General features: G+C 37.6%; 1 protein-coding gene across 7 annotated transcripts in view; it reads left to right on the top strand.

Annotated features, from left to right (window-relative positions):
- The window catches only part of dmd (dystrophin), a 1,983,095-nt gene that overhangs the window by 1,085,368 nt on the left and 882,722 nt on the right, over positions 1–15,005 (top strand). For all 7 annotated transcript variants that reach the window (XM_060833515.1, XM_060833512.1, XM_060833514.1 and 4 more), the window contains one exon: positions 13,613–13,810. In XM_060833515.1, coding sequence (XP_060689498.1) covers positions 13,613–13,810 — 198 coding nt within the window. The remainder of the gene's footprint in view (positions 1–13,612; positions 13,811–15,005) is intronic.

Genomic DNA, 15,005 nt, shown 5'->3' on the forward strand with positions numbered 1-15,005 from the left:
CTGTTGCCCAACGCTGTCAGGTGCAGTTAACAATGCAGTTATTCCACACACACACAGATTTGCTCAGCACTGATGTCTGAACTAGTGTCTATGATTGTCAGATCAAATAACAGTTCTGTTCCTCCAGGATTGGATGCTGTTCTTGCCATTCCCTAGAAGGCTGCACTGGCTGCTCAAGTAGCCGTGATCTGGTATCTGAAAGCTGAGATGAAGATGAAGGTATCATGAAAAGCAGGAGGTCAGTTGTCAAGGATTTGTAGCTTTCAGTACATGTCAGATGAGGGTGAGGACAGACTGCAGAATGTGCATTTGGAAGGACCAGGAATACCAGATATGATGGATTCTGTCAAAACTGATTCTGGGTTCTGAGCACAGCCTGCCTGAGAGGGTTCAGATGATGTGTCAGTGTGCCTGTATCCCACAGCTTTACATTTCATTCATTTATGGGATGAGGCTTTTGCTGGTTGGGCCAGCATTTATTGCCAGTGGCTTGATACCCTTGAGAACATGGTGGTGAGCTGTCTTCTTGAGCTCTTCAGTTCTGTTGTGCTTTCTCCTGTTCTGGCTATTTTGTTTTCTGCAAAAGAAGAGAAGGAATCTGAGTGATTATATTACATTGTACATGGATGGAAATGTCATATAGCTGTAGCTGTAAGGAAGCAGTGAGAGTTGAATGTGTGGACAGTAGCATTGGCATGTACGTGAGGATGAGTGGGAGCCTGTGAAGGTTAGACTTGAGTCCTGATTACTGATGAATGTGGTGTACTGGGAGTCTGTGAGGCTGCGAGTGCAGTGTGGATTGGTGGGGGTGGGGAGGCATGTGCCCCATGAAAATGCATTCACTGACCATGAACACCAAAGTATGATCATTGAATTACTAAGACACTGTTACCAAGTCCACAGGACAGTCTCCAGGAATTGATTCAGCTGTCCATGTGCTCCGAATCCAATCTCAAAGTTTTCCTCAGAGGCTCCAGTCACACTCTAGGAACAACACAAATCTCCTGCAATCCTAACTTGGTGTGCTTTTTATTTTTAGCCAATTCTTTCACAGTCAGCAAGAGATTAGATATGATTGTTCGAAATCTCTTAAAAGCAGCAATTGCCTTGAAAATATACAAACTGTTTGATGTAGATACTCATTGTTCATGCTGCTGGACCCCCCCCCCCCCCCATTTCAGCCCGCTGTCAGTCAGAAATATGAATCATGAACAGCTGCATGCTGAAATTGTTGCAATGTGAAGATGCATGCTGTCTTTCAAATGAAGTTTGTGAATAACAAGTCTCAACCCTCATGTCTGAAGAATATTTCCCATGTTTTGCTGACCATTCGTGCACCCTTTCCTCCCGGTCATGGATATTTGGCCCTCGAATCTCTTACCCGTTTTAAAAAAAACAATCTGTCTTCAAACTATCCCCCTTTGTTTCAACATCCAATTTCCTCACAACTTTGTGAAGGTCTTGGAATGTTTTTTTTATTTGAGAATTAAGGCACGATGGTAATGCAAATGGTATTCTTCACAATGCTTGCTATTTCTAACACTTGTGCTTAATGATCTGAAACTGACTTAATTTTATCATTTGTTGTAAAACCTAACTATAGTTAGTGCTTTGAGTCTTTCGTAGCATCCTGTTTCCCACTGTGTTGCATATGGAATAAATTTGCAAGGCTTCCATTTTGACTCTTGTTTCTTAAATAAAAATGTCACAATATCAAGCACCTGCTGTTCTCAGTGGTTCTGATTCACACTTGGAAATAGAAATGACATTTAAGTGGGAATGTGGCTGATACATTCTTGACAATAATTCAAGGAATGGATTCCAATAACTCTGGTCCAACAAACTTGATGCATTCTTTTACTTTTGCGGGTGGCCCCTGACCTGAAAAGGATCATGCAGTAACTGTGAAATGAGTGTAAGCCTTGCTTAAATGGCCACATTATTGTCTCTGAGTAAGAAAGTACAAATCCCACTTCAGAAACTTCACACTGTGAGCCAGAATAACAAAACAATACAATACTGAATAAGTGCTGCTCTGTCAGAGGTGATAGGTTTGAGATGGGATCTTAAACTGAGGCTGTGTCTTTGCCCTTTTTATTTGTCTATAGGAAGTTGACACCATTAGCGAGGCCTACTTTTGTTGTCTGTCCCTAATTACCCTGGTGGATTTTCAATCCAGGATGGTGAGTTGCTTGCAGGGGACCTTGCAGGTGATGGCATTCACATCCATCTGCTATACTTGTTCTTCTAGGCAGTAGCAGGTTTGGTAGGTGCTGTCGAAGGTGGCTTGCAGAAGTACTGCAGTGTAATTTGTAGCTGGTACACATTGCTGGCATTGAGTGTTGGCAGTGAAGAAAATGAATGTTGGCAATGATTAATAGACTGCCAATTAAGTGGGTGGCTTGGTGCCGAAAGGTGTCAAGTTTCTTGAGAATGATTGGAATTTACCCATCCAGGCAAGTGCAAAGTATTCCATTACAGTCTGAATTTGTGACTTGTAGGTGGTGAACAGCTATTGTGAGATAGAAGATGGATTATTTGCGACAGAATTCCTAACCTTGGCCTGTGTCTACAGCCATATATTTATTTGGCTAGTTCAGGTCAAGTTTCTGCTCAGTTATAACTCCTAAGATGTTGGTACTAAGGAATTGAATTTCAGGACGGTGAAGCCATTAAAAGTCAAAGAGAGATGGTTAGATTCCTCCACATTGGAGGCATTCTTTGCCTGGTCCTTAATTGGCCTGAATGTTATTTAACACATCAGCCTAATTCTAAACCTTGTCTAGATCTTTGTGCAGAAACTGCTTTAGTATCTGAGAAATGCCGAATGATGCTAAACATTGTACAATTGTTAGTGAGTTTCCTCTATTCTGTCCTAACGGTAAAGGAAAAATCATTGATGAAGCAGCCAAGGGTGCTCCTTTGTGCGATGTCCTTCGACTAAAATAGTCGACCTCCAAGTTCAACCATTTTCCACTGTGCTCGGTATGACTCCAGCCAGCAGAGACTTTTCTCTTTGATTCCCATTGACTCCAGTTTTGCTCGGACTCCTTGATGCCATAACCTGGCAAGTGTTGCCTTTCTCATCTCCTCTCTTAAATGCAGGGTTTTTTGTCCATGTTCAGATCTAAGCTGGAATGAGGTCAGGGGCTCTGGCAGAATCCAAACTGAGGCTCAATAAGCAGGTTATTCCTTTACAAGTTTTGTTCATTGGCAGTGTTGATCAACACTGACTGAGTTGAACTTGTCCTTCGTTTTGCGGACAGAATATGCACGGCAGTTTTCCATGTTGTTGGAAGCCAGTGTTGTAACTGCACTGAAACAGCTTATCATTGAAATGTTGTCATGCTGTAGTCTTTGCAGGATCCGGTGCATTCAGCTATTTATTGATATCATGTGGAGTGAATCAAATTGGTTCAAGATTAATAACCATGTGCTAGGGATCTCCAGAGGAGGTCGAGATGGATCATCCTCTTAGTACTTCTGGCCGAGTAAAACATTCTTTGGTTAAAAATAATTTGCCTTTGTTTTTTAACTCCACTGGTGTGTTGTGCTGGAACATAGGAACAGGAAAAACCAGTCAGCCCCTCCATCTGCTCCACCATTCAATAAGATCATGGCTGATCTGTGGCTACCTCCATATGCCTGCCTGAGGCCCATATCACCTGATGTCTTTGGTGGGAAAAAAAATAACAATTGAATTAGCATTGACTGCCATTTATGTATGAGAATTCCAATTCTCTGCCACACTGAGCATGTAGGAGTGCTTTCTAACATGTCTCCTGAATGGCCTGGACCTAATTTTTAGACTATGCCACCTATTTTTGAATCTTCAACCAGTGGAAATAATTTCTCTTTATCTTCCTTATCTTTCCTTGTTGATATGCTGAAAACCTTAATTAGATCACCCTTTAGTCTTCTAAATTCTAGAGAATAACAGCTTAATTTGTCTAATCTCCCCCTCATAACTTAAATTCTGAAGTCCTTCTATACCTGCATTGAGCTCTCTTCAGGGCCAAAACATCCTTCCTCAGGCCTAGTGCCCAGTACTCTCAGTAGGTCCTAAGTGGAATTCAGTGTAACATTCTTATAATCCAGCCCTTTTGATATGAGGCCAGCATTCCATTAACTGCCTTGACTATTTTCTGTACCTGTTTGTGACATTGCAAAGAACAATGTACCTAAACCGCCCAATCTCATTAAATATGCATGGTATTTACTTTTATTGCTTTCTAAAAATAGCCTGATCTGCCCTTTATTTAGTCTGAAATAGAAAACCTCACAATTGATTATGTTAAAATCCATCTCCCATAGTTTTGCCCATTCATCTAATTGATCAATATCCTGTTGTAATTTTATGCTGTCGTCAACTCTTGTCTATAATGCTGCCCAATTTTGTATCATCAGCAAATTTGGATAGTTTTTTTTATGCCATTACCCAACTCATTAATGAATATTGTGAGTAATTGAGGAGCCATTATAGATCTCTGTGGGATATCCACTAGTCACATCCTGCCAATTTTAGTACTTACTCATTTTTCTACCTCTGTTCCCTGTCACTCAACCAATTCCCTTTTCACGTCAATCATTTGCCCTCAATTCCATGGGCTTCCATTTTAGCTAGCAGTCTCATGTGAGAAAGTTTGTCAAAAGTCTTCTCGAAGTCCATATAAACACATTCATTGACTGCACCTCTGTCTACCACCGTTTTACCTTTTCAAAGAAAACATGCATAAGGTTAGTCAGGCATGACCTACCCCATCGTGAATCCACACTGACTCTCCCTGATTAACTGAATGTTTTCAAGGGTGATCAGTTTCATTACCCTTAATTATAGACTCCAACAATTTCCCCACCACAGATGTAAGGTTAACTGTTCACCCTTCTTAAAACATGGAGTAATGTGAGTAAATTTCCAATCCAGAGGTACAACTCCTATATCCAGGAAACTCTGGAAGATTCTGAGTAGGGCATTAGCAATGTCCTCTCCTTCATCCTTTAACACCCATGGATGGAAGCTATTAGGTCCTGGGGATATGTCATTCTTTAGTTCTATTAATTTCCACGTTATTGATGATTTACTTCCACTAATTTTATTTCAACTGTGTCTCTGATCCCCTTAATTTCCCTGGGACTTGAGACAAAGTATCCACCAATGAAGTTCTGCTGTGAATACTGAAGCCAAGTAATTGTTCAGCTTGTCTGCTATTTTCCCATGGTGATTGACAACATCCCCACTCTCTGCCTTCAGTGCGTCAACAGTACTCCCTTCACATAACTATAAAATCTCTTATTGTCTTTTATTTCCCTTGTGTATTTTCTTTCATAATTCTCTTTAGCCAATCTTACCAGCCAGTTTATGTCCCTTTGTTGGTCTTTGTATTTGTCCCATTCTATTTTGTTTTCCATTTTCATATGCCTTTTCTTATAATTTTATGCTGTCCCTGCCATCCTTTGTTGTCCTTGGTTTTCCTTAGCATAGCTACAAATTACTTCTCAACAGCATTACATGTCTCTTTGAACACCGTCCATTGTTCCTCAATTGTTATACTATGACAGAGCTTTCCAGTTCACTGTGGACAATCTCTGCTTCATCCCATTAAGTCTGCCTTACTAATACAAAATTGTAGTATTTGATATTTGCTTGTCTCTTACAAGCACTAAGTGAAACTTGATCATGTTATGATCACTATTTGACAAATGTTCACATACAACTGGATCACTAATTAAATTAATCGTACCAAATCAGACTTATTGCTCATTATTAGATCTAATATCACTTGTTCCCTTGTCTCATCCAGGTCATATTGCTATAGGAAACTATCATGGACGCACATTAGAGATTGATAAGGATGAGGTCAAATAGCTTCTTCCCTGTTGTTGATTCCTCCACCACCTGCCACAGACACATTCTGGCAGTTGTTCCTTTTTTGAGCTGACCAGTTCATTTAGTACTGGTGCTACTAATCCATTGTTGGTGATCAACATTGAAGTCCACCACTCAGAATACACTCTGTACTTGGGAACTCTTTCTGCTTCCACCAAGTTGTGTTCAACATGGAGAATTATTGATTTGTCAGACAGTGCTTATTTGAATAAGGATTGAGGCAGTAATCTGCAGGGTGTTTTCTTGGCCATGTTTGACTCAATACATGAGACTTTGAGTTCCAAAATCAATATTGGGGATGCTCAGGGCAATGCCTTACTGGTGATATGCCTCTGTGCTGACATCTTGGGTTTGTCTGTCTTGATGGTGGAGTAGGACATACCTGTGGATAATGATAGTAGTGTCTGATACATAGACATTCTCTCTGAAACTTACTTTACAGACGATTCCAGGTTGTTGCTTGAATATTGCGCTGTATAGCTCTCCCAATTATGGCATAAGGTGTTAATAAAGAGAACTTTTAGGCATCTTCAGGACCAAATTTTTCATTGTTGCTGTGGTGCCAAGATCAATGTTGTGTGGTACATCCTGTTTCACTCCTTTCTTTAGACTTAGTAACAGTTTTGATATAACTGAGTGGCCTAAAGCTACATCAGAGGGCAAATGAGAGTCAACCAAATTGTTGTGGATCGAGAGTCACAAAAGGTCAGACCAGGTAAGGCTGGTAGATCCCTTTCCTAAAAGGACAAATAGATGCACATGAACAATTCTATGACAGAACTTTTCTGCGTTTTAGGATGGAGCCAAAGAATGGTGACACTGTACAACAGTATTCACTATGTTTTGTAACAAAATACAAGTGATAATAAATAAATCAAATTAGGGTCTAAGTCATCCCTAAGCACTCCATCAGCATCACTGTAATCTGGTCATTATCTCCGTGCTGTTTATGAAACCTAATTGTTCACAAATTAACCATCATGCTTGCCACATTACAACAGTGAGAACAGGATACTGTCAAATCTTGAAATGTACAAGTTGTTTTCTTTACACAGTACTGTGTAATGTCGATGCATAAAAGATTAATCAGTTTGTGTCACCATTTTCTTTTCTAATGTTTTAACAGAGAAGGGAATAGATTTAAGATAAACAAGTAAACGATTGTATTACAGTCATGGGCAAGCAAATATCTTACCACTGCATCAAATACCAAGATTGCTAACAGGAACTTCTCGGTTTTCACCATGGCAAAAAAAACGAGAGTAATACTCTAATTTCAATTGCAAGCAGCAATGTGAATATGTGAATATTTCAAAATTTGATTACATGGAAGTGAATTGGAGGCTTGCAGTTCTTATTTTACAACAAATAAAATTACATCACATCATTATATCACTTTAATTTATGACACTGGTGCCACTGTTTTCCTTCATTTTGAAAAGGAGAGGAAAATATTCTTTAAATTATTGTTTATACTTGTCCCACTTGTGATATTCATTGTGATGTTCAAGTGTTGCCATATAAAGTGAAAGCAAATCTTCTCGTTCAAAGGAACATTTGCAATCCTGTATTATATCACTTCTGTGTTCATTTATGTACCAACAAAGTAATATGTTTTGAGGAAAATGCCACATTGAAAAATAATAGGTGCAATATGCTGGTCTGCTTTTTACAGCTGTGTAGTTTCTGATCCTCAACTTTCAGTGAGATTGAACAGCATGTTTTGAATGAACACCCTCTTCACAAAATGCTGTCGTGGAAGTTGGATGGATGAATAGTGGGGAGAGGTTACATTTGAACTAACGTTACAGACTTTGTACAGAATTTCATGAAAAATGTACAATTTCAGAAGAAAACAAATATTTGCTTTATGTTAGCTGTTTCCTAATCTTGATTCACTATTGTGAAAAGTTTGCAACAATATATAAATGGAGGTCAAAGGACAAACACAGAATGACAGATCAGATTTTTTCGACTGATTTGTTTACAATTTTGACATGAATGTGACCTGTGCCTCTCCTTTGCCCATCTCTTCGTTGCATTTTTAATTGCAATATAACAAATAAAGTACCATGATTATCCCTTAATCTTGACTAGTTTAGGATTGGATAAAACTTTTAAAGAATCTAATATTTTTGGTTATGGATTCCCTTTGCATTCCTACAACACAGGCAGCTCAAGAAGGTAACTGACCATCACCTATTGAAGGACAACTAGGGATGGGCAATAAATGCTGACCCAATTAACAAAGCCCACATCCCATACATTTTTTTTTTGGAAATTCCAAACTTGCACTTCCAACCAGAGATCATCTCAGCAATGATGAGGCAGCTTTAGTTGAGAGACAACCTAACAGAAGTGTATAAAATAATGATGGGTACAGGGAGAGTTAATGGTAGTTGTATTTTCCTTAGGATGGGGGATTTCAAGACTAGGTGACACATTTTTAAAGTGAGAGGAGAGAGATTTAAAAGAAGACATGGGACTTTTTTTCACATAGGGCCCTTCATATGTGGAATGAACTCCCTGAGGAAGTGAGTACAATTACCATGTTTAAAAGACATCGGGATAAGTACATGAATAGAAAAGGTTTGGAGGGATTAGGGTCAGGAGCAAGCAGATGGGACTAGTTTTGTTTGGGATTATGTTCGGTGTGGGTCAGTTAGATCGGAGGGTTTGTTTCTGTGCTGTATGACCCTGAAAGTTATTGACTGACCTCCAAATCAAGCAAAAAGTCGTCAGCATGAGGACGATAGGTAAATTAGCTTGGAGGGGAAACTTCCATTGTATCAGTCTAATTACAGCATTTCATTAATTTGCTTACCGCCTAGTGGGGGGATCCTCACAGTTGAGCTGGTGGTCTGCACAGTTGGTGGCAGCATGATCAACCGACAAAATATGAAAAAGATGGGAATATAGGAACAGGAATAAGCCATTTAGTCTTTTGAGCCTACTCTAACATTCCATGACATCATGGCGGATCTGTGGCCTAAGCCGATATGGGCTGCCCCTTATCCTTAACACCTATGCTTTTCAAGAATGTATTTCTCAGATTTCAAATTAACAATTGATCTTGCATCCACTGCCATTTGTGGAGGAGAATTCCAAACATTTAACACCCTTTGTGTGGAGCTGTGCTTCCTTATATCTCCCTTGTACAGTCTGGCCCTAATTCTCAGACCAAGCCCCTGAGTTCTCAAGTCTCAAACTACTAATGGGAGTAGTTTACCTTTATCTATCCTCTCTTTTCCTGTTAATAGCTTAAAGACTTTGCCATCGTCCCTTAAGCTTCTAATTTGTAGTGATTGTAATTTGTTTCTTCTTGAGGCCTTAACAGTTCAGTTTAGCTGCCTGTCTCAGTGTGGTCAGGAGCTGACACAGTTGTCATTCCAGTGCTGGAGAAACTTCTTGAGAGTGGGATGCATCAGGGTCTGTCCTAATTGTTGTATATTTATGCCCACACCAAACCCATCCCCCACCCCCACCCCCACCTCCTACTCATAACCACTTTCAAGCTTAATTCCGTGGGCTAGGAAAATTCATTTCATTACCTCTACAGAACTCAGTCCACTTTTATTCTTCAACAGGAAACCAAATGGAATTTTTTTAGTTCTTTAAAATATCAGCAGGATAAGTAAATCAATAAAATATATAATGCATGTTAATTTAGCAATGCAGTCATTATTGAAAGACTTATTTTCTTCCTCTGCCTTCTACTCTTGGCAGGAGCATTTATCTGGTCAGAGCGCAGTTCCAGGGGAACCTTTTGCTATCTGGACTAAGTGGCCATCATTTGTGTAGCAGCTTCACTTGTGAATATTCGAAGGCTATTTATCATCAGGAAATAAGAACTGAGCCCAAACCTCCTCATTTAATGTCCAAGAAAATGCACTTTCAGGAGAGGCATTGACAATGATTGGAAGAAGAAACTCTTGGATCATTTTCCTTTTCTAAGCTGCACATTTCCACCCTGTAGTTATTCCCTCTTAAAGCATTAATGTATTTTGTGGTGCCCTGTAACTTGCCAAACAAAAATCAATTTAATTGGTATATTTTAAGAATAGGTTTGGATGGGTATATGAATAGGAAGGGTTTGGAGGGATATGGGCTGGGTGCTGGCAGGTGGGAGTAGATTGGGTTGGGATATCTGGTCAGCCTGGATGGGTTGGACCAAAGGGTTTGTTTCCATGCTGTACATCTCTATGATTCTATCTGAACAAGTTTTGGTTTTTACAGTTCACCTACTCCAAGCACAAACTCCTGCTGAGTCTTGAGAGAAGTTCTTTGTTTTTGAGACCCACACTTATTTTCATTAAAATGAAACATTTACATGACTAGATGTCAAACTATATTTGTCCAAAATGATCTAATTTGTTCAATGATCAATTATCTCTTCGCACTATAAGGTGACAATAACAAAGGAAATACTGACAATATACACCGTTTGAAAAGACAAGGTATATTGTAAAACGTGTGTAATCTAACAGTACTAGGATCAAATGGTGCCTGTTCACTGAACATACTTTATGTTATTGTCAGAATCAAACAAAAACAATGTATTGACATGTACTACAAGTTGGCTTAGACCCTCTCCACCTTTAATTCTTTTCACTGTAAATAGTGAGGGAAAAATAGTTTGAATATTCAGCTTGTTATTTTACAGATTAACAAAATCTATGTTTTATAAAGCAAACATGATGCCCACAGAGGGTTATTGGAGATGCCGGTTGGAGAGGAGCCAAATGATGCAAATTTTACTGCATTGATCATTCAGTTCAAAGAACTTCTTCAAAACAGATTTGATCATTTTTAAAATAAATCAGATCAACACTTGTCTGGAAAGAAATTTGGTGCTTAGTAACTGCATCTTTTTTATAATTAGTAGTACGGGAAAGGGGGAAACGCTGATACTTTTTTCATATTATCTTGATTTTTTTACTATTAGCTGAGCTGTGAAAACCACATTTGCTGACATAAATGTTTTGACCCCTTTGTGACCCACGCTTCTGCTAATGCTTTCAGTGAAAAAGGATTGAAGTAACAGCAAAGATTCGGGATATTAATAAATCTTACTTAAATGGGAATTTGAAAAAGAATCTGAAGATTTTAGAATAGATGGCTACATTTCAAGCAATTTAATAAGTTGTGAAAGAAACCAGCTGTTTTTGACCAGATCAAACTCCCTCAAAATATTCAGAAGATCATCTCGACTCTTTTTCTTCCTTTAAAGGTAACTGCCAGGCGTGGTGTTCCAGGTGCAATTTGATTGGTCAAGTTATTCAACATTAAGGAAAACACACTTCATTTTTACACTCCAGTTAATATATAGACAAAACAGAAATAAAACAAAGTGTTGGCTTAACTGTAACTCTATCAAAATGCTTAACAAAATAATAGATACATATACTACTACTAATGAACTGTTTCAATATAGTAACATCCCATAAACTACCGTTGGCAAAAAGAAAATTCAGTAAAACCACTTTTGTCAACACACAGGCAATTCTCCCATCCAGGAGGAAAAACATCAAGAGCAAGCTCTGAAAGTGTGAGTAGCAGAGCACGATGTACTGTAGCTTCCAGACTGAGCTTCAAAGTTCCAGCAACTGCTACTGAGAAACTAAAACTCAAAATCCTGGCTTAACAAAAAGCCAGGAGAAAATATATCTCTTAAAGCCATACTATTGTCACAATGTTCCTCGGGCTAATTGGTTCTTTTCCCTTCAAGTTTTTCGATGTTCTTCAGATTTTCAGCTTTGCTCATTTTTCTTCTTTCAATTTCCATTCCTGCTCCTGATGAGAGAATCAATTGCACATGAATTGCACTCAGTTAAATGTTCCACATCATACTGACACATTTATGCTCCTTCATCTTTTATGTTGACTCATTCACAAATTACAAATTATAAGGAAATCAGTATAAATCACCAGTTTAACATTGAAACATTATATATGTTTCTGTTGATGAATTTTAACATGATCAAACAGAAACATTTACTATAAACAATTCCAGTGCTTTAGCTTAACAATTTAATAACAGAAATAACTATACAATTCTATGAAATATAGCAAATTACTATGGATGTGATCGATATAAAGTGTCAAATAGCACATCGATCTTTGAGCCATTCGTGAGTTCTTGTCCTGGTGTAAATGTGAAGTCATGGTTTGCATTAATAGTCTCTGATTTCCCTCAATACGTAATACTTTAATCATTTGACTTGTTTTGCCTCAATCATTATTAACAGGATGTCTTACATTGCTAAGCTAAAGTATGGACTCATTGAGCCAATCGTTTCATTTTTAGAATTCAAGATCAGATTTGAGAAAACTATCCTGATGAAATTAGCTTTATTTGGAAAGTTTTGGCATGATGTTTTAACTGCAGAAAACAAGCAGCATCAGGTTATTTTCTTGACAGGAAACAGTTAATATTATTCTATGCTGTTAATTTATGCATAATGTATTCTACTTAAAATTTGTTGTTCTCAAAGCTTCATTAGGATGTGGAGGAAAAAGTTGCATGGTATTGAGCCTTATTTTACATACTGTTTATTTTCTTTGGAGCTATTAAAAACATGACTGCTATGTTCACTGTTGAACTCAAAAGATGCTTGCAGCTGTACCTGTTTCACACATACAGGAACATGCTCAGAATGCTGCATCACATCATCTTCCATCTTGAAGACACCCGAGGCTTCATGGTATTTTTAAAATCTATTTTGACATATTTCTCATTGAACTCCATGCTGCTTCATTACAATCCTATTTCATTTCTCTGTTCATCTCTTTTTGTTATTTGAATAAGTTTTTTGAAGTTAACCGATATACAAATTGGCTTAATTATAAAAATACATTATATCGGTGGAGCTAAACATCTATTGTCATCACTTGCATGGCCTGAAAATTTCATACTTTTAAATTGTAAGATGTTTGTTAATGTCCAATCTTTGAGTAATTCCCCACTCTGTTCATTAACAGCTCTATAAAACTTATGGTTGCAAGTGGGGAAGAAGCAAGGATTGGCTAATTGTTTAAAATGTTTTGAGTGATCTCAATTTGTATATTTATTTATCTATCAAGTTAAAATAATGATTTATGCTCAGCAACATCATTAGTGATACACATTGACACTTTATTATGGAGCCTGTTTAGTTGTTTGTGAAATTCTATTAACAAGAACTAGTATTACTTGGGCGTTTGCTGAGAGTGGGTAAATTTTGATGTTGCAAAAAAAACAATGTGGCACAGGCTTTGAATGACTTTCAAATGATTTTAACTTCCCTGCTTAATGGAGGGGGTAAACACTGATTAGTTTGACTCCACATAACTCATCATGTACCTTGGAAAAGGGGATTTTGTATTCAGCAGGAATATTCTTGAAGTAATTTTGGCAACAGGAGAATAATGCTATATCTGTTTAAGTGCTTTGTGTTTGAAGTCCTCAAACCTGATTCTATGTTTTCAACTCTATGATTACGGAAACTGATTTAAAAACTTCCAAGAAATTTGCATTTGCACTGTGGGTAAGCATATGATAAAACAATCTTTGAAGGACTATTTTCAGAAGCTAAAGTGCCATATTTACTAACAGTGTGATCAGTTATATTGTTTGAAATAATATTTCAGGATGTTGATGTTTTGTCAACCTCAGTTTGTTATTTCAGCTAGTGATTATTTGTTTGTTTGTTAGTTGTTAAATATCATGTTATATTTTCACACTAGCAAAGTATTAAGGAAGAGAGCATTGTAACTGTGCTGACTGAAGGGATGTTACCAGAACCCTCTTATGTGCCTTCCACCTACCTGGCGGAGATACGCCAGCTTCACCAGGCTGTGTGTGATGTGGAGGCTCTGCTCAACTCCCCTGAGCTCCAAGTAAAGGACTTTGAAGATTTCTCCAAGCAGGATGCTTGCTTAAAGGTAAGATATGCTGAAGTGATAAAATATAATTAACTTGAACCAATGAAGATCGTACATGCAGTTAATCATAAAAATAGAAGGCAAAAAAAATTTTGAATCACATTGTTCGTAGCTGTTATTAAACCCCATACTTCCTCTGAATGTGCTACTCTTCAACTATCTCAACCCTAGCCATCAGACAAAGCTTTTGAAATTGCTATGTCTGACTAGATAATTTGATTTCTCAGAAACACACACAGGTCAGTCAGCCCATTGAGACTGCTTCACTACTTAGCTCGTCATTCAAGCTCTATATTTTTATAATCAGAAGCTCTGACTGTCTTTCAATATCCCTTCATATCCTCATTTCTCATAAAATTCCCTTTTAAATACCTTAGTTGATTTTGTAAGTATGTTTCCTTGGAAGAATAGTTTTTCAAATTTGTTTAATTCTTTATCTGAATTACTTATCTGACCTGAATTTGCTTACTCCAAATTCCACTATCAGCAAGAAGAGTTATTTTCAGCATTCCTTTTCCATATTCTTCATTATTTGTACAGAGGAACTGAATTCTGATTACTTTGAAACTCTATTTAAAGACCTTTCCTAATATGTGGTACTCAAAGTTGAATGTAGTATTCCAGATGCGTGCTCTGTAATGGCAATAATACTTGTGGCATTTGTATTCTAAACATGTGATCCAAATCGTTTTTTGATTATTTGCACATGAATTAACTTGTAATGGCATGTGTCTGGATCTCAAAATCAATTTGTTTATCTATTCTTCAGAGCTAACTCATTTAGAATGTAGTCCAAACTGACACTTTTATTTTCGGAGTTCAGTCTTACACTTTGACTCACGAAACTGTGTTTTCTTCATTCAGTTTGTATCTCTGTAGTTGTTACATTTCTACTTTTTTTCAATTCATTACCATCAAGTTTAACTAATTTGAAAGCTTTGGTCCACTCTCCTATTATTAAATCTATTTTATAATGAAAGATTAGAGTCTCAGTGTAAAAATGACTAACTATCCTATTCATCCCACATAGCAAGCTTCATTTCCAATCATTTCAATTGTAGATAGCAGATACCTCAAGTGCTTCTGTGTATTAATTTATAACATAGTTGTTTACCATCTCCATGATGTTACTCCCTTTGTAACTTTGTCAAACAACTTTTAGATTAAAATATGGGATATTTCAAAAGACACAATA

Source organism: Hemiscyllium ocellatum, chromosome 12, assembly GCF_020745735.1.
Source record: "Hemiscyllium ocellatum isolate sHemOce1 chromosome 12, sHemOce1.pat.X.cur, whole genome shotgun sequence".
In the NCBI taxonomy this organism is placed as follows: domain Eukaryota; kingdom Metazoa; phylum Chordata; class Chondrichthyes; order Orectolobiformes; family Hemiscylliidae; genus Hemiscyllium; species Hemiscyllium ocellatum.